The following is a 22,977-nucleotide window of genomic DNA, read 5'->3' on the forward strand; positions in this document are numbered from 1 at the left end:
TTAAAATATTAAATAAAGTTAAAATATTTTCAATTAAACAAATAGAGAAAGACTTAGTAACTTTATCTCTTTTTTATATTTAAATGACTCACGAAGTAAACTGATTAAGATAACTTTACAGCAATTTTGTATTTAATATTATTATTAGTATTACGAAATGGCAATAAATTTTTCTTCCTTTTAATTAAGTTAGTGGGCGAAGTTCACCGCCATAGGTGTCTGACCAAATTAAATAATTTCTTGATTATTAATATTTTTTATTAAGAATTTTTCTTGTAAGAGCTTACTTTGATACCAACAATAATGTAAGTATATGGTTTTTGTTCAACGATTGTTTAGATCTGTGACTTCGTGTACAATATTAATCCTGCATTGAGTAGGTGACAACTTTCGGTATGACTCATGGGAAGAATGACACCCGGATAGTTTGGGGATTACATTTCTTGATCTAGTTTATTGAAACAGCGTTTATCTTCTAGTCTATTGACACATTCTTTTAATTATATCTTACGTTTAATTTAGCCTGAAAAGAAATTTAACATTGTTCCAACAAATCTCTAAGTTATAAACATTCAAAATGTTAGTTCTGAAGTCATATTATTGTCAACTTTGGAAGATCTGTTTATGTCTAACTTAAATTCTACCGTTATTGAGAAGTCTTTATATTATAGAAATTATAATCATTCTATATGATTCTTATTCAAATATATTTTTTAATTATATCCTTTCTGACTTAATCCCACTCAATTGATTAATAAGTCTACGTTCATAGTTTTTTAAAATTATATACATCGATGATCGTAAATCTGTTTGTAATTAGACGAAAATGTCTATATTTTTGTTTTCCGTTGTATCATATTAGAAATTATTGCCTTATTTATTATAAATTAATAGTTTAAAATAATGATATTGCTGATTTGATACTAACTTTAGCAGTATGAGGATGTATTTTTTTAGTAAGAGTAATTATCCTTAAACTTCAGCAAAGCTAGATGTTTTTAAATTATAATTGTTAAGGATCTTATCTAAATTGAGTTCAGGAAAAATTTTGGTCTGTTATAAGCATAAAATGCACTAAAGATTTGGTAGTGATCTTAGTTGAAAATGATCTGCTGTAACTTGTAAATCACTGAATTTGTTAGTTTTTAATTTCGTATGTGGATATAATTTCGTACCGTTACTTGCTTACACCAACTTCTCCTACGGGCTAAAAAAATTTTAACTCCCAAAATTTTGAAATAAAATATTTGGTAATTAGCTCAGAGCTGGAAATACTCTTCGAGTTGATCCCTTCTGTAATGTATTTTTGTTTTTCCATTTGCTTCTGCCTGGGAAGTAAAAAATAAAGGGAAAGTATAATTTAATTTTACTTAATTCCTTAACAATTGTTTATTTACAATTTAAATAATTAATTTTAAGAATTACTTATTTAAAAAATAGTTTTAACAAATTTTCAACTATTTCCAGCTTTGTTATTTTGAGCACTTTATTTGAAATTTATTATAAATTGTTATACGAGATATGAATGATGTATTAAATAAAATTGTAATCATGAAATGTTATGGGTCAGGGACTGTCCTGTTTAATTTCCTAGGAAGTCATTTCTAGCTAGGCATAGCTTATTACATGAGACAATAATATTAAATTTCCACTTTTGTTATCAATATAAATGTCAAAAGGATATATATTTTAATATACTTTAGTTTAAGAGAATCTCATTCTATGATTTGATTTTGAATCTAAGTAAATTATTTTCCCCCTACAAGAAATAAAACAATTTATTTTTAGAAAAATTAACATTTGAAAAAATTAAATTATCAGGATCCTGAAAGTCCTATGGTGGAATCAGAGTTTTTTTCTTTCAAATTTTCTTTAAAAAAAAAAACCCAATATTTTAGGTCTACAGATGGAAATGAAGGAGCTGCGCCTGCAAGGCATCCTAATCCTCAACAAGCTGCCGCATCTAAAAGATTGCAACAGACACAAGCACAAGTTGATGAAGTATGAAAAGTCTTATATATAAAAATATTTTTTAAATAATACTAGTTCTGCTTTAGAAAGAAGATTAAATAATTATGTTTGTATAAGAAGTTAGTAATTTTTTTTTAAAATTAGCTTGCCTTTACACAAATGTCTATAAAATTGTTTTAAAAGGTTGGACTGATCACTTTTAAAATTTGGCATTGTTAACAAAAGCTTTAAAATCATTTCAGTTGAGACCTAATCGGTGATATTTCTGTACTATGATCTGTAGTACCAACCTCAATCGTCCGCATGACAAGTAGATTTTAAGCTTGCAATTTTTTTCTAAAAGAATATGTAGATGTTTGCCCGGCCGCAAGTTGTACTTTTCGAGTTGGTCCCTTTCTATGAATTTTTTTTTTAGTTTCTCTCGCAGGCCTCTGCCCAGAATTTGCAAAGGCTTGGCGATTAGTCTGCCATAGATCACATTACGGAAATGTCCCCACTTAATCAATAGTATTAATTACCTTTGTTGATGCTGTAGAATTTTTTTCCTATAATTGACTTAAGTATATGTTATGATTTATAAATTTAAACAATTCGTTTTTACGTCTTAAAACGAAGCAACAATAATTGTAGAATTTTGATGTGTGATTTGGGAATGGGAACCTTTAAATCAGTGAAAAGAAAAATTCAGTTTTTTTTTAGATCCTCATTCCTGAAACAAAATATTAAAATCGTTGTCAGAATTTAATTAAAAAAAAGGGTTTATGATAATATAAATTTTTTATTGAACTGTTAAAATTAAAGTACATGACAAGAGATAAATTTTATTCAATATTTCGATACAATTTAGATACAAATATAGCTTGTAAAACAAATTAAACAGATATTTAGAAATTTCTTTTGCTAGGTTATTATTTTCTTGCTTTATACTATTGTTTTTTTTAATTTAAATGTTAGCTTCATTTATTTTGTTTCTTTTTATATTATAGATCAAATTTTTTTTTCTTTCTAAAAAAACTTGAATCTAATTTCATCTTATTTGGAAAGTTAAACATTAAAAAAAAAAAAAATTATAATCATTTTTTTAAAGGCAAAAGTCATTTATAAAGTCATTTGGTGAACATGTTCAATTAATTGTGTAAATATTATTTGAAAAGTTGGTTTTATATGTTTAGAAGAATTTCATGCCTCTTTTCTATTGCAAACCAGAGCACATAGGATCTTTTTTTTTTAAAATTAATTTTTGTTAATAGATCTGTGATCTTTATAAACATGTGTTTATTTATTCATCTTGCTGATGAAATAAAACCAATTTTATCCAAATTCTTTTATATCTAGACAAACTAAGAGAATTTAAGTCTTAGAAAGCATTTAAATTGTTTTATAACTAATAAACTCTTTAAGTAATTTAAATAGAATAATTCAGGGCCCACTCTAAGAACTTCAAATGAGTAAGTTAGCCAAGTATCAAAAGTATTAGCCAAAATTTCAAAATTCGTATCCAAAAGCAGATCTTAAAAAAAATTTTTGCGATTGATTTTTTCCTATAGATAACTTCAATTCAAAATACAAATTTACTGAAAATTGAATTATTTTTATAAATTGCTCATTTAAATTAAGAAACATTTTGCAGAAAGGAACTAGAGTAAATGTGCAATGAATATGAGAGAGGATGAAAAATGTAGATGTTTTATCATCGTTGAGAAAGAGAAATGGTTAATTTTTGATAACTTTTTAGGCTAGAGCAGTAATCTAAGGATAAACCTGAAGCATTATTCATTATGTTATTATCACATTATAGTAATGGAAAAACAGATTTTCTGCAAAAACCGTTTGATGTATCTTGGCGCTTTTGTAATCTGTTTTATTGACACAAACTATAATAAAAGATTTTTTGACATGATATCGCATGATCCGGCAAAAAACTGTATTTTATTGTAGTTTGTCTTGTGCTTGCATGTTCTCTCTTGTTGCTTACATTATCTGAACTTAATATTAATTCTAACTGGTTAACAGAAATTACTGCTATCAAATAAAAGATCAGGATTTGTTCAGAAAAATTCCCTTTGACTTTTTTTTTTCATACCGAGGGATATATATATTTCTTTTTGGCCGAAAATATAATCTCTCAAAACGCAATTTTTTCCAACGGATTTACGATTTTATCGCATTTGACGAGATTGCGAATGCTTAGCGCGGGTCCTCATAATTGACTCCAAATTGAAAGCTGTAATTTGTGGAAAAAAAATAGAAGTTTGCTTTTTCTCATCTTCACTTCAGGTGATAATTATTTGTAGGAACAATTTATATTGATATATATTTGAAAAAATTAAAATAATTGGAAATTATTAGGTTGTTGGAATCATGCGGGTGAATGTTGAAAAAGTTCTGGAACGTGATACAAAACTCTCTGAATTGGATGATCGAGCAGGTGAGATAATTGAGTAAAATAAACTCAAGGATGAACTTGGTCACGTTTAAGAACTAACTTCTTAAGCAGAACCCGCATGTTCGTTAAAAGTAATAAGTCAAAAGCTTCCAGTGATGTCTTATACTTCTTTAAGGAAAAGTATAATATTTTGCATTAAAATTAAATTAACTAGTTTATTTCGAAATTGTGAGTTTGATGGTTATGGATTTAACTAATGTTGGAAAGTATATTTGGATTTCTCTTTGGAATTATCTTGTGCATTTTATTTCATTATTCTGTCAATTATTATCTCTACTAAAAGAATTAATACAGCAAAATAGAATGCACAATTTTATGTTTTGAATAATGCACTTATTGCAACTTAGATGAAATTATACAGCTTTCAATATTTCCAAAATTTATTTCCACGGAAAAAAAGCTCAATTTAAAAGTTGAGTTTCGAAACGAATCATGTAAAATTTCTTGAAAAGTTTCTTCACAATGATTTAATTTGGATACAATGGAGCTTTTGTGCTGTACCACTGGCCCTACTTTTTAGAGTACATTGTTTTTACGAATTATTATAACTATATCCAGAGTTCTCCCTAGGAATTAAGACGAGCAGGGTGCTTCCTCTCTGAAAAGGGCACTTTGAGTTTTGGCAGGGCACTCACTTTATACTGTAAAAATTAATCAAAATGTGTAATATTATTTAATAACTTAATTTTATCCGCAACAATTTTTAAATTTCCCTCTTATACTATTTTATGTGTATATTTAAAAAAATAATTAAAGGCTTACCAAAAGACAATTTTTATGCATAATTTTTGTTTAAAAGTAAGCTAACAGAAAATGATTTTAAATGATAAACAACCTGAAAGCTTTTTTCTATAATTTAAACTAAAATTTATGAAAAGATAAACATTTTAAGATGCATCTTTTTTTAAAAAGAAGAAAAAGAAATTATTAAACGAACCCTTCACAAAATATCTTTTCATAAAAACGGACCCTTCACAAAATATCTCTTCATGAAAACGAACCCTTTACAAAATATCTTTTCATAAAAACGGACCCTTCACAAAATATCTCTTCATGAAAACGAACCCTTCACAAAATAATTTTATCTTGTAATCGGACCCTTCACAAATTTGTTTATCTTCATTATTGTTTTGTTAAACCCTTCCCAGGGGGGGGGGGGGGAAGATGGCTGGAGACAACCTAAGTTTAAATTCTAAATGTAGTATTCTAAGAAAATATTTCTACTTTTACAAACATTGTGTGCGCATTCTTATTAATATTAAATCATATTTTTTTTGTTTACAAATAATTGATCAATTTATATTTATTCATAAAATTAATAAATAGAATATTATGTAAATAAAAATTAATTTCTGGCAATTTTTTAAATACAATATTATAAATTTAAGAATTGTTTAAGTTTACTTAATGCGTAACACATTAAAAGTGATACATTACTAAGTTGTGTTATTTAAAATATGTCAATTGAAAGAATTAACAATTTGAGTGATTTTGTTTCCTATTCATCCGAAATGAATATTCTGTGTTGAGCAGTATAGGCTAAATACCAAATATTTGTATGTTGCATTTCTAATTTAGTAGAAGCAATTGTTGAGCAGAATCTTGTTTCTATTCACAATTTAAAAACTTCTTGAAAAGATTTTTAGCAATTTTTGCAATAACAGGACCCTATTTGCACAAATTCACAAAAGCAGGACCCTGGTTGAAAGAATATGACTTAACGCTTATTTTATATTCACAATTTATGAAGTTTTTTCACAATTTTACAAAAACAGGACCTTTTACAAAATATCTGGAAAGGCCCCTGAATACTCCCCCTTCCCGAAAAAAAAAATACTTATAAAAATTTAACCAGTTGAGAATAATCCTAACAAAGTAATTTTTTGTAATAGTAATCAGATTTAAACCTATAAACACATATAATTTTACCAGTGTGTAATTAATATTTAAACAGTGGATTTTTTTTTTTTTTTAAATTGAAGATAAATAAAAATTCAGTGTAAAGGAATGGCGGCATATTTTTACAAAAAAAGCAAAGAGGGAGCACTTATTGGGATCAGAGGGCAAGTAGGGCTTGCTGCCCTTCTATAAAACTTAGGGAGAACACTGCTATATATTGATAGCATGTAGCTGTGTACAAATTGCTATTTTATATTGTTTTGTAAATTAATAATTTTCGTCCCTAATTTATCATTTATAGAGATCTGCCCATTAAAATGTTATGTTTTACTATTTAATAATTTATGTATTTGATTACAACTAATTTAATGATATAGTTGTATTTGGATAAATAAACAGGTTTGTAAAATTTTAATATTTTATTTTTTTAGTATTTCAGTTGGATAATTAGGGAAATTCAAATAATGTTCTCTAAACTTTGTATGTATAAGTAATTGCATGCTATATTATAACAGGTACTTATTGAAATGCTATCTGCAACTGGATTTTAAGTTCATAACTATCAGATTCATGTATTAGTTACCAAGTTCATTCTTTAATATTCATGTTTTCATTTTTTGTGCATTGCTGCGCTTTGGAACATCTTAACCTTTAATTAGGTTGTGGACATCATGAGGACAAACGTGGAAAAAGTCTTAGAGCGAGATCAAAAATTGTCAGAATTGGATGATCGTGCAGGTAACACTTATTTGAATCATGGGGCTAGATTGTCTTGTGTAGCTTTGCTTTTGCATGGTTTAATATAGGTGATAACTTGCATTTATGTGATGCTCTGTTTTCTTTCTATAAAGTAGGTATTTGTTTTGTACTTTTCGGTTAGCCGAGTGCAAGAAGATTCAAATATTTTTTTTTTGTATCTTTATTATTTTTTTGTTAATGTTTTTTCTGTTCAGTGATTTAAAAGAAGGAAAAAAAATTAGCAGAATCTACATTTTTTGGCGACTTTTCGCTTGTGCTCGGCAAACCAAAACATTCTCTTTCTTTTTTCATTTAAAACTAACCAAAATTATTGCTTTGCTAATTGTTGAACATTTTAATTTTGTGTTTAACTTTTCCTCATTAAATTTTGTAAGCATTCCATATGCAGTGTAACCTGTCTAAAATAGTTCTATAACTACAATACTTGAGTTATAAAGCAGAATACTTGACAATACGAAAAAAAAAAAACTTGATTAGCTATAGTTAAAATGATTTTCAAATTTTTTTTTCTATTTCTATTCTGTTAAAAAAAATCACCTAACTATTATTGGCATTAGTAATGCTTAATTGTGCTATTAATTGGCACTACTGTTAATTAGTTAATATCAGATGTGTCAATATAATAGTAAAGTGATTTTTTTATGGCCTCCACGTAAACAGAATAGTACCTAAGGTACTGTTAATATGAAAAAAGAAATTGTTTTTTATTCATTGATAATTATAATAACTCAGTGAATATTATAATCTTAGGACTTTGACAAATCAAAAAGTTAAAATCTTGTTCAATTTAAAGTAATTTGACCATAAAACTTATTTTGAATATGCTTACAGCCGCTTTATATTTTTCTATAACAGTGTTTATTTTTTGCAGATGCATTACAACAAGGAGCATCACAGTTTGAACAACAGGCCGGTAAACTTAAGCGAAAATTTTGGTGGAAAAATTGCAAAGTATGTAATATATTTTATGTTTGTTCTGAAAAAATTAGTTCTTGATTGCTTGATTATAAGAAGCTTTTTTGTGAAGTTGTCATTACCTAAGAATATTAAGTTATAGAACTATATTATTATAACTAGTACTTTAAAGCATATTACTGTATATTTTTGAATATAAGCTCATATTCGTATAAGCCAAAGAGTACGCTTTTTATTAGGAAATTCATCCAAAATTGAAAACTCGTAAATAAACCATTGTAAAAAAAGGGGTGGGTGCTACATTTGGAAACAAAAATGTGTCTGATCTCTAATTATGGTAGATCTAGTAACGGTTGCACAGGAGATAAAAGAAGCCGAATCCCTCCAAATTTATAATTAGAAGGTTAAAAAATTTAGTAATCCTTTCAAATTGTTATTTTTATGCGTCTCTCTTTTAAATTTTTATATTTAGGCATTTAGTTTTCAATTGTTGTATTAATTTTTGTTTTGTGATATTTACCGATTATCACTAAAGCTTGAAAAAGGTAGAAGTATTTGTTTTGGTGATGTCCTCAAAGAATTTTTCAAAGTTAGTCAATCCAATTCTAAACCGACTCACCCCAACTACAGCTGTAGAAAAGTTTCTAAAAATTGAAGCTTATATTCGAAAATCTACACTATTTACTGCAATTCTTGTTAAAGACTGATGACTGAAGATCCTTTAATACAAATAGAGATTTGTTGCTCAATCAAAATCATTTTTGGTGTGCATTCTAATGTTCTCCAATGTAAAGAGGCATTGTTTGACTGTTCGTAAAAATGCATCTAGTTTTTCTGTTTCTTTAAAGGCAATGTAAATCAATGCTTAGTGTGAAACTATATTAAAGTAGGCATAGTGAAACCTTCAGGAAAGACCACCTCTATGTAGCTACCACTTTTGGGAGGCAAAGAGGGGCAATAGACTTTGCGTTGCAGAAAACATTTGGGAGAGATCATTAAAACCTCTCCCAGTTACTGGAAAACATCTCTACCAAATGCAGAAAAGGTCAATTAGGGAAACACGAAAAAATATCAAAACCAACAATTTCACAAAACAAATAAGTAGATTTAAATGTGTTAAAATATGTGTGCGAAGCTCTTATTTAGAGTTTTTTTTTGAAGATATAACCTCTAGTTGCAGTCAGATTGCACTAAAGATGATTTAGATTACTTTTAGAGTTGGAAAGTTAAATTAGAAGGACTGTTCATCTATAGATTATTGTGTTGCATAGATGAACCTACTAAGCCTACTCTGATAAATTTGCTGTCCATGCAGGGAAATGAAATGATATGACTTAGCTGCCAAAATCTATTAGCTTAAAAAAAAACTTTAAAAGAAAATAAAAAATTGAATTGCAAGAGTTAGAAGAAAAAAATAACAGCAAATAATTTTAATTTTACATGTTACAAGCAAACTTTATTAATAATTTACTATGATTTTTAAAAAAATTTTTTTTAATAAAGTACCTTAGATTTTCTTATGTATTCAAATTAAAATTATAAGATTGGTAGGTTTTTATGTTAATTTTTAACGTCTGTACTATGTACTTTAACAAGATTTATTAAAATATTTGAAGCTGGAAGAAATATTTATGTGTGAAAGGGATAACTTTATTTATTTTTCTTGATGAAGTTTGACAAAATCAAAATTTATTTCAAAAGGGCTAGAAAAAATATCTTATGCAAAATATACATTTTTGCAAGTTTTTTATAGTAACTGATTTTTGATTTTTTTTTTTTAAAAAAAGCTACCTAGTTATCATTTACGCAAAGTTTTTAAATTTTGGACTCCTTAAATTTGGATACTCCTTGGATTTCTTCTCTGATCTTTGTATGAGCCCTGCTAATATTTCACTTTTCATTTGCCCGAAATAACTCAGGATAGTAAATTGATGGTAAATGAAATGTTTTTTACACTTAAAAAAAAATTTAAATTTCAACTAAACTTGTGTATTATGTTTTGTTTTTTTAATGTATTATGTTTTTTCTTTCTTTTTTAGTTTCTTGTCTTTAAAAAATATGTTGATTTTTTTTTTCTTCAAAAATTTTTAAGGGTTAGCAGTTAAATTTGTAAAAAAGTATTTTCTTAGGGCTGTAGCACACAATCCAATGCTCAAAAGGAGCTTTAATCTTGAGAGTGCTTATTTCAGAGTCTTAAAATCTTATTTGGAACAAATCGGTTCAGAATTGTGGATTTGCAAAGAAAATATTACACATATATTGTTCAGCTGTGTAGATGTCAAAACAGAATTTTAGCTTAAGTATAATTTTCATTTGTGGATATCAGTTTTGACTGAGTTTAAGTTCTAGAAATAAGGAGTATTTTTACCTTTTGTTATATTTTCTAAAGTGAAAGAAAAAAAGTAAAAAGTGAAAAAAAAACTTGCGAAATAATTTCATTACAATTATGTTTGATTGTAGATGATTGCCATCATGGTCAGTATTGGTCTAATAATCATTATCATTATTGCAGGTAAGTGGAACGCTTTAGAAAGTTAGATGGGCATGAAAATATGCTTTTTTTTTAATTTTTATTTTTGTAGGAAAGTGTTTAATCATTTTGGTTCAATATTTTTGTTCAATTCTTTATTCCTAATTGTTTTATTATTTATTTTTGTTTTTTAGTTATCTGCATTCATTATATTTATTTTTCAGATGTGGGCAATTATAATTGTTGTCATTATTGTTATTATTGTTGTTATTGTTGGTAAGTTTTATTTTCAGTTTATGATTTTCCTTCTATTTAAGTTCCCTTTTATATTATTTTGCAATTTTTGGATTTTCTTTGACAATTTATTTTACGTAATTAGCATGATTAATATTTTTGTTTTAAGGTTTTATTCAATACTTGTCATTGCTAGATATTTTTATTGAAGTGTTTTTTTTTTTTTTCATTTAATGTAGTTTATGATAATGTTGAATTGATTATAATTATCTATTTTAAAAATATTCTTCGAATTTCAATTTATTGTATCAACATTGATATGTTCTGTTTTCATACGGTTAAAAAAATTCTCCTATTTTTAATTTTGCAGTGTCTTACAATTTATTTTTTGAAGTTTTTCTTTTTATCACGCTGTTTGTTGTTTTTGTTTTGTTTATTTCTGTCTTTTCTACATATTTGAGAAATTTGAAATGCTAATTTTTGTAGTAAATATAATTTATTATTTTGATTTTTGTTATAAAAACAATGGCAAAAGAAAAATATTACTTTTTTAAAAAAAATTTTTGTTTCATATCTTTCCCAATTTTCTTTTCTCTTGTTTTATAATTGATTTCTCTATTCTGCTAACTCTAAATAACATTTCTCCAATGTTCATATGTCTCGGAAAAAAGGCACAAAACCCAGAAAATGAAAAAATTTTGTTAAAAAAAATTAAAAACTTAGAAAAATATGACTTCCAGTCTTTATTTTTTTAAAAATAAATCAATTTATTTTAAAAATGAACTCTCATTTTTTATTTAAACCCCTAGTTTTTCAATGCAAGTATGAGGTCATTTCTATTGATACAGCAGTTTTATATTAAGTAAAAACTTTTATTAAAACTTGAAATAAAGCTCTGACACAACTGTCAGTCATTTATCAAGAATATCATGGAGATTAAGGTTCCACAATTTCCAGACCAATGTGTTCGGCATTGCATACCAGCCGCCTTTACTTCTCTGCTAGCTGAATTTATCAATGTGATCAGGGGTCTGTCTAGGTTTTTCTGAGAGGTACCTATTTTGTGAAAAGTTAGACATAATATGTGAAAAATTAAAAATGATATTAAAAAATCAACACAAAAACATAGTAAAAATATAGATTTATCGTTTCTTAAGGATACAAAAATAAAATTTTAAGAAAAAGTACTTTGTGAAACTACCGTTTTTCCTAAAATTGAATTTGTGAAGGTACCGCTAAACGGTAGTAAATTCAACGTGGACAGACCCCTGGTGATGCTGGGTCTGTTTCAGCTGCCATCAACAATTTCATAATGACAGCCTAGAACCTTAACCATTACTGTTGCCGCTCTTTATTAAAATTTAATAACATTTTACTGCATTGTTAAATTAAGTTTTTAAAGATGCAATTATTACTTTAAGATATTGCACATATTTAGTGAGGATTTTCAGTTTTTTTTTTTTCCGTATGAATCTTGTTCTTAACAAATATTAATTTTTTATCAATGCAAAGTGGTTTTGCAATTACTGTGTCAAAATTTTACTGTCTTGCAAGCTAACTGTCAAAAAATGAATTAAATGTTTATTTAAAGGTGTTATAAGACATGAGAATAGTATTAAAAACAATTATATAGTTATCTTAGTAACTGTTCCAGTGACAAAATTTTCAAATGGCAATACTTTTTTGAAATGTGATCATTATAGCAAAGAATTTTAAAAAAATAAGTTGAAATGATATTTTTAGCACAAATGGCAGCACTAAGCAGAAATGAAGAAAACAGTATTCAAACTTTTTACTTGTCTGTGATTCAGCTTTACTGAGCCCACTCTTATGACAGCAGGAAAATGAAAATACTCATTCATATGTTACATTTTGTTTTTTCATTTCTGTCTAGTATTGGTCCTTGTTAAACTGTGCTACCGTAAAGTGCTCAACTTCGCGCGCAGGTCGTCGGGCTACCGAATCGGGGGTGCCATCCCCTCCGCAGAGGATCAAAATTGTGATGGCATGTCTTCGGATCATCCTCCGGGATGTTTCCCAGACCGTCGCCAATAGCCCATTGTGCAGCTCTCGTGCGACGTAAATTAACAACAACAATAACAACAACATCATTTCTGTCTATTGTCATCAGTATTCATAATAATAATATGGCTCAAATTTTTTTTCTTTTTTCAAATCAAACTTTCTGAAGATCGTGTTTTGATGAGTATAACTGTTTCCTTTAAATAATTTCTCAAAGTTCCATCTCTGTAATGTGAGAACTACATAATTGTTTTTTAGTACTTATCAGTTATAAGGACCATGTAGCCAAATTTGCTATATGTGCATACTAAATGCAATATGACGCAGCCAAAAATAAATAAATAAATACAAATAGTTTTCTGCTTTATAATGAACAATGCACACATCTAGTAATTTATATTTTATAATATTTACTAAAAAGTATGTATAAAATATATTTTTATTTATATTGTAATGCTAATTATTTCATTGGCTAAATTAAAAAAATTTGTTTCATTAAACTCCAACAGTGTATTTATTATTACATAGTTTGAAATAATTCTTTCCTTAGAAACAATCCTTATATAATCTTAATTGCTTGAAACTGGTTTGCAAAATTCTTAGCTTATTATTTACATTTTTTAAAATTTGATATTGGATTTAATATTACATAGTTGAAAGAATTCTTTCAGTAGAAACAATCTTTATATAATTCTAATTGCTTAAAACTGGTTTGCAAAATTTTTAGCTTATTATTTACATTTTTTAATATTTAATATTACATAGTTTGAAAGAATTCTTTTTGTAGAAACAATCTTTATATAATCTTAATTGCTTAAAACTGGTTTGCAATATTCTTAGCTTATTATTTACATTTTTTCTGGGAAGTTGATATTTTAGCCTAAAATAAAATTAACAGTCAACATTTCTCTTCTCATTCTACTTTAATTAGCATTTGTGATAACATTAATGAGTTTCAATTTTCTTAACATTTCTCTTAATTTCAAACTATATTTCTTTGCTCTTTACTAATACTTCATCTTCAATACTTTGTCTTCATCTATATTTGTACTCTTGCTTTTTAGCCTGGGCATACTCTTAAGGTTATTGAGCTCTAACGACCTCAACACCTTATGTGCTCACAGAACATCTACAGATCTTCACACCCTAATTTAAGAAAAAGAATCAGTCATGTTGTGCATGTCTATTGTTTTTGTCTATGTGTATTTTATTATGCATTTTGCTAGGTATAAGAAGTATTGATGTTAACCAGTGTTGCGAAGATAAGAAAAAAAACTATTAAATTTAATAAATTACACATAGTGTTAGTTACTGTAAGTAAACAGGAAATATTACTGTGCTGTAATTTTGTGCAGTGATTGTTAGCATTAGGATAGGGGCTGACTCAACATGCATTCAGCTCTATAAGTTAAAAAGGTTTTTTAAGTTTTAAGAGTTTTTGTAAGTTAGGAACATATCATTGGTATCAAAATTATAATCAAAGGTATAAATTGGGTTAATTTGATAAAAAGTTTTTTGAAATTTATCAAAATTTTTGAAGTTTACTAAAAGATCTTATCTATTTGATAAATTTAAAAAAAATATTTTGGATAAAATTAATTTTACTGCTCTTTTATATAACTGTAGATTTAGATTTTTTAATGCAGGTTATATTTTGTATGTAACGATAAATATCTTTGAATTGCATCATTCACAAACTATTGTATAAAGATCCATCTTAATTGATATTCTTTTAATAACTTCTACGCAGAGAAATTATATTCATAAATAAATTTAACAATATGAGTAATTTATATGAAGACCTATTTTAGATCTAATTTTTATAACAAGGGTTGATTCAAATTTTGATTATATATGTGAGAATTATATAATCTAATACTAACACAGGAATGTCTATCTGTGTAATGTTCTTTAAGATTTTCTTGTACATAGTGCTGGTGCTTGCTTTTTTAACATACATTTCTTGAGTACTATGACCTTTTTGTGAATTGGTTTGTAAAAGTTGGGGAGAGTTTGCTAATTGATAGTTGTACTTTCGTATACCTTGCTGCTCTTGCTGTTCTGTGTTAACTGCTGATACAGTTTAAATTTAAATGAAAAACAAATGTCCAAGAAAGTTATGCCATTCTCAATTTTTAATATTGCTGTTAACTAGACGCAAAATTTGGTGTTTCTGGTATTTTAACTAAACAGATAGGCAGCATTATTTATACAAGGTGGTCCAAGATAAAGAGGAGATTGAGACTTTGCTAAATAGAAAACTACTGGATATTGTATCCAATATTACAGATGGGGAAGTAAAGTGTCTAATTAAATATATACACAGTGATTATGATTAAAATCCAATTTTCTAAAAGCTATAAAAAAGTAATCAGCATGCGTCAGAAAAGGTTTAAAAAAAGTTTTTGTTTGTTTAGATTCAATTTTAGCAAATTTACTCTGTATAAACATGAAATTCGTTTTGAAATATTTACAAAATTCTTTTATGTATAATTGACTGAAAACTTTTTTAATTCTTTGTAAAAATATAAATAAATAAAAAAATTAGTCTTTCTGAAATAAACCAATCTAGTATTCAACATATTTTTTTTAAATTTGAGTATTTTAATAATTATATTCTAAATTTATATTAGCTTTTTCCGTTTTGCATATTTGACTACTCAGTCTCATTATGTTTTTTGCAGAATTTTTTAGTATTAGAAGTTATTTAAATCAACCTTAATACTAGGAAACTTAATTGTCTAAATACCTCTTCTTTTTGTACTAGGTTAATTCTAAATAAAAAAAATTAGTTTTTTAAAAAATAAATTAGTTTTTTTAAAAATAAATTTAACCAATTTTATTTTTCTAATAGAATTAAATTTTTCCATTAATAATTTAGTTTTTTTTCTTTCTTGTCCTGAAATGAAAAAATTGGAGCTTATTTTAAATGCATTTCCCCCCATGTTCACGATTAAAATATGCAGATTTCAAACTTATTTCTTACTAATTGGTATTTAATCATAAGCTAATGAATTCTGCATTGTGGGCAAATTTTAAATTTATTTTTGCTTTTAATAACCACCTGATTACCTAAAATTATAATTATCCCACAAGGCCAAATGAAATAAACTTTTTACCTAGTCTTTTTTTAATAGTTATTTTTTTTCACAAATTTTTGCTAAAAATATTCTTATTTTGATAACCGACAACTTTAATTAAAAATTTGATATGTATAAAAAATTTTCACCCAAACATTTTATTTTTAAAGAAAAAAAGTGTTTTGCATATCAATATCTCAGCTGTGGGAACAAAATTTAGCAATTTTTTTTATATTGTAATTTTTAAAGAAAATATTATAATAAAACGAGTATATTTTTAATGATTGTAAATATAAAGACTTTAATATTAAAAATTTTGTGCTGTATTTAAAATAAACTTAAAGGTATTATAAAAAATTTGCCAATCGAGAGATTTTTATAACCTGCCAATTTCAGGTTTTGGGAACATTATCTACCATTTTTAGAAAAGCAAGTTTTTAATACAATTTGACTAAATCTTCATCAGATTTTTTAAATAAATAAAAGCAAGAGAATTGTTTCATATACTGTATTTTTATTCAAAACTATTTTCTCTATGAAACAAATATAATTGCTTATAAATAGATTTTATGGTTATTATCCCAGTAGCAGAATGCACAGAGTGGATCTGCAGCACTACCCAAATTTCCAAATTTGGATAGTACTCCAAAAATAATCCAAATTTTTTTCGTGAACTCAACAGTGTCGGACTAAAAATAGATTAATAGAAGACAACTATTGTAAAAATTCAGCTGAATCTGGCATACGTGTAGTAAAATTTTCAAAATAATAAATTTAACAAAACAAAGTAATCTTAAAAATTATACTTTGTGTTGTTAAATTTTGTGCAGTTATATGGAAAATGGAATAAATCCTTTATAGTTAAGTCTGTGATCAAATAACAGAAAAAAAGTCTTTTTGTTTTTTGTTGAGTTTTCTCTACTCAGCTTTTTAATTTTTGATTAAAACTAGTTTTAAATACATAGGTCAAGAAGTTTTTTATTTTAGTTACTTTTTATTAGATAATTACAATGAATTTAAATATGTATATACATATTTACACATTATTATTACATAAAAATACAGGGATGAGATTTTTTCCCTTTTTAGCCGATTTCTGCCTTTTTCGCTTTTGTCTCTTGAATTTCAGCCTTTTTATCAATAACTCCGATTCATGTTTTTAAAATAAATATTCCACTTTTTCTAAAAAATCAGCCATTGAAATAAAATAATCATATTTATTTCCGATTTTATATATAGATACAGTAGGGAGCTGATTATCCGGAACGATCGGGACCATTGCTATTCCGGATAACTGATTTTTCCGGTTTTCTGAATTACTACAAAAAGCAGTTTTTTTTATTGTTAAACTCGACTAAAAAATTTTTTTTTTGAAATAATCTTAAAAAGAAGAAAAAACGATGAAGTAATACACTAATGATTATTTCCAAAATGATGGTAAGGTAAAAATCTGTTAAAAAAGAAAAAAAAAAACCTAAAATCTTATGAGGAAAAAAAAATTATTATTATTATTTTTAAATGGCGGGAAAATTCATCGAATTTCGTTCCGCCTTTTTGGTTTTCCAGTTTTCTGATTTCTGGATAACGGGTTCTGTACTGTTTAATAATCGAAAGGTATATAAACAATTCAAACTACGTAGCTGCCAACCCTTCTGCATATTTACTTATTTTAGCTATCAGCTTTTATGAGTAGAAAATAAGATTTTCCTCAATTTTAGTCGTCTGCTAGATAGCTCGTATTTTCGTAATCCAGACATCGCTCCATTTTAATATCTAATATTGATTTTCGTATTTACCTGATTTAAAAGTAGCAGGTTGCGATTCTTATTCATGTGATTTCAGTATCGTTCATTGCAATACAAGATTTAAAAATCCAATATCGCGATTTGTATTGAGGCTTTTTTAAAATTCTATGCAAAGATTCGTATTCATGCGAGTTTATCCAATGTCCTGATTCATTTTTGCGGTTGTAATATCCAACATCTATTTTTGTATTTACACGTGAATTAAAAATTAGGCTTTGGATTCATATTCACGCCATTTAGAAATTATTTTTTTTTTTTTTTTTTTTTTTTTTTAAATAACGGCAGGCACTGAACTTTTCGTTCTTCGCCATAGAAGATGCCGGAATTGTTACTCATTTAGTGTTACCCAGTGGGCACCTGTGAACCAAAGTCACGGAGGCGAGTAACGTTACCCACGCCATACTGCCACAAACCCGTTCATAGGGTGGGCCACATTCACTCATTCACACAACAGAAGACAACACAGAGAGAGAAACATCCATGCCCAGAGCGGGATTCGAACCCGCGGCCATTGGCTCCGCAGTCAGACACGCTAACCACTCGGCCACCTGGCCGGCCATTTAGAAATTATGCATCGTGATTCGCATTTACGCGATCTGAAAATTATGCATCACGATTTGTATTTTCACATTTTTGAAATCCAATATCGTGGTTTATATTCTCGCGATTTTAAAATCCTTTATCAAGATTCATGTAAAAAGTATGTTTTTTTCTTGAATTAGTTACAATAAAGGTGGCAGTTTCTTTATCGAGGATTATTGCTATATATAGGTCTTACAACATCAGCGAAACTGGATGAGAATATGTATTTGTACAGTAGGGAATAGGATTGTTGTAGTAGGATTATCCGGAACGATCGGGACCATCGCTATTCCGGATAACTGATTTTTCCGGTTTTCTGAATCGCTACAAAAAACCGTTTTTTTTTATTGCTAAACCCAACTTTAAAAAAAATTGGAAATAATCTTAAAAAAAAAAAAGAAAAAACGATGAAGTAATACACTAATGATTATTTCCAAAACGATGGTAAGATAAACATCTTTCAAAAAAGAAAGAAAAATCGTAAAATTTTATGAGAAAAAATTGCGGGAAAATGTATTGAATTTCGTTCCGGTTTTTTGGTTTTCTGATTTCCGGATAACGGGGTCTGTACTGTATATGTATTTTTGCTATAAATCACGTGAGATTTACTCGCCTGAAAATTCAGCTTTTTTGCCTTCTCATCCCTGTAAATATCTTATGTAAGAAAATTATTTTCCTCCCATATTAAACTAAAATTAATTCTATTTAATCAATGAATTAACATTTGAAAAAACTATTAACATCAAGTGTCATTCACCTCAAGTTTAAAAAAAATGTATTTGAACTTGAGTGAATGAATAAAAAGTATTTTATTAACGATTGAAAATTTGAACAAGATATAGGGAGAGTGTGAACTAATAGTAGGAATTGAAGAAAGATAAAGAAAACTTGGATAAAAGTATGCCGGAGTGTCCGCTGCTCTGCTGAAAGGTTTCTGCTGCTGGGGTTAATATAATCATTTTACTTAAAGACAGTATTGAATTTTTGTCTCATTTCTGTCTAATTTCAATAAAATCAGAATTTTTTTTTTTATAAAATTAAATCTTCTAAGAATGAAGCTTAAGAGGTATTTATTTATGTTTCATATTTCCTTGTATATTTCAAGATATTTTTAAAATCAAGAGCATTGTTTTATAGATCATATTTTATTCAAGAATATTTGCTCTATTGAATCCAAATTTAAATACTTATAAATAAATAGTATGGTTAGTATGATATTACATAACAGTATTAAAATTGCTTTTGAAAGTGAAATTCAAAAGCTTTTTATTTATGCATGTTTTATATTATCGTGTTTATAATTTATTATTATTATTATTTCTAAAGTTTTTCTCCTCTTTTCAGTTTCAACTACCACTTAAATTTTGCCACCTCAGATGCCAGATTATTTTTTAGATCCTTTTCTTGCATGCTAAAAATAATGTGAAGCAATCATAAGAAAAGTTGTGACTTGAAAATACAATATTTATTTTAAAAAATTTGCTTTTTTTTTATGTTCATACAAATAAAAATATCTGAAACCAGGAAATATTGCATGTTTTTTTCCCTTAATATTTTTTATTGTCCAATTTAATATATGGCTGTTATTTCGAATGTTTTGTTTCATTTTAATTTATTTTAGTTAATTACATTATTTTGCATGTAGTTGTTTCTTGATTTTGTTCAGATCTCTTCACTTTTAAACAGTTTTTAAGTAGTAATACATTCAAATATTTTTTTAGCTTTTATATATTGAATGAGATTTTTCCCTCAATTTTAATGATTTGTGCTTTTTATTATATTTATTTCAGTCTTTTTTTTTGATAATATGCTCGATTGTTGTAGGTTGAATAGTGTGTTATAAGTTTTGTTTGATAAATTACTTTCAAATGTATATAAAAGTATTGAATGTCTCTAATATATTCTATAAATATATTTTATAAGTTCTCAGAAGATATTAGTTTTTGATGCATGGTGGATTTCTAGTTATCTCACCGTGGGTGTTTTTTGATATTCTAAAAATTTGCTAGCTGGTGTTTTAAATCTGAAATTCAAAAATTTAGTGATTAATATATTTTTTTTTATCAAAAAAATCTCAAAAGTATGAATTTTATGAATTTTAATTAATAATATTGTATCAGTTTTATTTAAACTATAATTGTAAAATTATTCTGTTCCAATAGAACAAAAGAGTTTTGATATTGTGATATTAAATAAAGTAGAAAAACATGCAATAGCAACAGCGCCGTTATCAGTAAGGAGACTTGGACACCATTTGTTACATTCTTTGCTTTTTACTGCAGATGGTAGTTGCTGAAGCAAATGTCTTTCTCAGGGAGGGATATTAGTTCTCTTAAATGTTTTTCTATTTTATTTAATGTTTTTTTTTTCGTATACGAACACCAGTGATTTATTTATTATTGTGAGATTAAAAAGGTGAGTATTTAGCTTACATTCCTTGAAAAAGATGTATTTTTTTGTGATTGTATTCTGTGGTTTGAAATTGTCTCTCTGTATAACATGAATTTAAAATGTTTTACCATCCTTTCTTCTTGAACTATTTAATTCTTTTTTTCGTTATTTGAATAAATTGTTTGTTCTGTGAAATTATGTATAAAAGCTATGTTGATGTGCGTGCGAAAAAGTTATCTTAAAATGCTTAACTGCAAATTATATCGGACGTTGCTTTGGTCACATTGTTTCTTTATAGACATAAGCTAGAACTTTTGAATTTGTGTTTACAACTCTTTCCTTGTTGTTTTATGTTATTGAATTTATCGTTCTACATTATTGAGGGGAGGGAGCGTATGGTTGTTATGCATATTGTATGGTTGCAAGTTATGCATATTGTAATTCATGATAATTTTTTTAGATAAGTATAATTCAATTTAAAAACTTGCAATTTGTTTAAAAATAAATAATTATTTTGACAGACTTTTAAAAATTTAGTTTTACAACACTTAAGATCTAAAATTATTAAATGTACAGATGCTTTTATAACAGTATTAAAGTGATGAAATTTGTAAGATTTTATGAAAAGCTAAGCAAAAAAGTTAAATGTTTAACATACATGTTCATTTCTTTAGTATTTCTTTCAAATTAATATGGCATTTAGTAAATTTATTACAATAAACGGTTTATTTACTTGGAGCTTGCTACAAATTCTTGAGATTTTAAATGTGTGAAAGTTATATAGAGTTGTATAGAATGAAAGAAAATAGCAATTTTTGTTGCATTGAATAGGGGAAAAAATATTGTATTACATATTTTTAATGCAAATGTATGTAATCTTGTCCACATAGTTGAAGGAAACTAAATTGTGAATTGATTGAAAAGAATGAAGTTGTAAATAATGAGTTAGAGCTGCTAATTTTAAGCAATGAAAAAATAAATAGGTGTGGGAATATGTTGTAAAATATCAGTATTATTTCCATAACTTGTGTATTATTTGATGAATGTTAATAAAAAGAATATATCTGCATTAGCTTTCTTATTTTAAGGGGAAGAGAGAATGATTGGGAAATCGACCTTTTGCAGGGATGTATTCCGGGGTTTAAATATCATTCTTCTAGGCAGTGATCGGAAAAACTACACTATTTTTGTAGTTTGCTACAACTACTTTTTTTTTAATGTAGTGACTACAAACTACTTTAAAGAGACTAATATTGGATTTGCATTCACGTGTTTTTAAAATCCAATATTGCAATATTCGTATTCACGCATTTGTAATACCAAACATCGATTTTGTATTTATACGTGATTTTAAAATTACACTTTGAGCTTTGTATTCACGTGATATAAAAATCGTATTGCGATTTTAAAATCCAATGTCGCGATTTTTGTAATTTAATTCTTAAGCTTACTAAGTTCAAAAACATGTAGAGTAATTTTACAAAATCTTAGTTCAAAAACATGTAGAGTAAATAAATTGATGTCGAGTGTTTGCTCATTAAATTTCTCACTTTGTGTCGAATGATTCTATTTCAAATTAAAGAATTACTTACAGATTTTGAAAACTACAGTCAATTCTTAATTTCTGGCACTTTTTATTTATTAATTTGTAAATGGGAACTTACTTACAACAACTTTATCCTTGTAATTTTCGATTGAAGATAGCATGTTTTATCCAATAATATTAGATATTTTTCCTGCAGCAAATTTCACAATTCTTTCAATGATTCTTAATTTTCTGGCACTTTTTATTTATTAATTTGTCAATGTGACCTTACTTTCAGCAAGTTTTTCACTGTTATTTTCGATTGAAAATAGCATATATTATCCAATAATAGATATTTTTCACAGTATTAGTTTACTCTAATTTTTGCTAACCTGCGTAAGCTCCGAGGGTGTGTGATAACTGTCCTTGTTAAACATCCTCCTAATAAGTGCTCGATTTAGCACGCAGGTTGTCAAACTATAGGGGTCACTGCTTAGGACTGGTTTCGGCGAGAGAACAGGAATCTTTATTCTGTCTATTGTGCTAGTCCTAGAGTGAAGAGAAGCTACTCTCCCTGAAATGCGCTATTCTTGTTTCCATAACAGACGGCGTCAGACTTTGTGACGGGGAGTTCTTACCATAGACAAACCGTCAGCTGGGGATCAATATTGTGATGGCATGTCTTCGAATAATCCTCAAGGATGTTTCCTACACTGTCGCTAATAGCCCATTGTGAAGCTCTAGTGCGACCTAAATTACGTAATATTACTCCTATTAAATAAAAGATTAACAATTTTCAGTATTACTTTGTATACTATTTTTCTCGGCCAACTCATGATAGTCAAAATTTACTAAAATCAATCTTTTCCCGGCTTTTA

General features: G+C 27.1%; 1 protein-coding gene across 5 annotated transcripts; it reads left to right on the forward strand.

Moving 5' to 3' along the window:
- The first annotated feature begins 10 nt into the window (after positions 1–10).
- LOC107455002 (vesicle-associated membrane protein 3) lies at positions 11–21,643 on the forward strand. Of its 5 annotated transcripts, XM_043042254.3 has the most exons (7): positions 174–305; positions 1,899–2,001; positions 4,321–4,399; positions 6,976–7,054; positions 7,947–8,026; positions 10,685–10,736; positions 19,528–21,643. In XM_043042254.3, the coding sequence occupies exons 3-7, from the start codon at positions 4,343–4,345 to the stop codon at positions 19,542–19,544; spliced, it is 285 nt and encodes a 94-aa protein (XP_042898188.1). In that variant the 5' UTR covers positions 174–305; positions 1,899–2,001; positions 4,321–4,342; the 3' UTR covers positions 19,545–21,643. The 5 variants fall into 5 exon arrangements, with proteins under 5 accessions (XP_015927869.1, XP_015927870.1, XP_042898188.1 ...); XM_016072383.2 differs by lacking the exon at positions 4,321–4,399 and having other exon boundaries at positions 11–305; XM_016072384.4 differs by lacking the exon at positions 6,976–7,054 and having other exon boundaries at positions 166–305.
- The last annotated feature ends 1,334 nt before the right edge of the window (positions 21,644–22,977 follow it).

This window comes from Parasteatoda tepidariorum, chromosome 10, assembly GCF_982258835.1.
Source record: "Parasteatoda tepidariorum strain Cologne lab strain chromosome 10, Ptep-v5.0, whole genome shotgun sequence".
Taxonomy (NCBI): domain Eukaryota; kingdom Metazoa; phylum Arthropoda; class Arachnida; order Araneae; family Theridiidae; genus Parasteatoda; species Parasteatoda tepidariorum.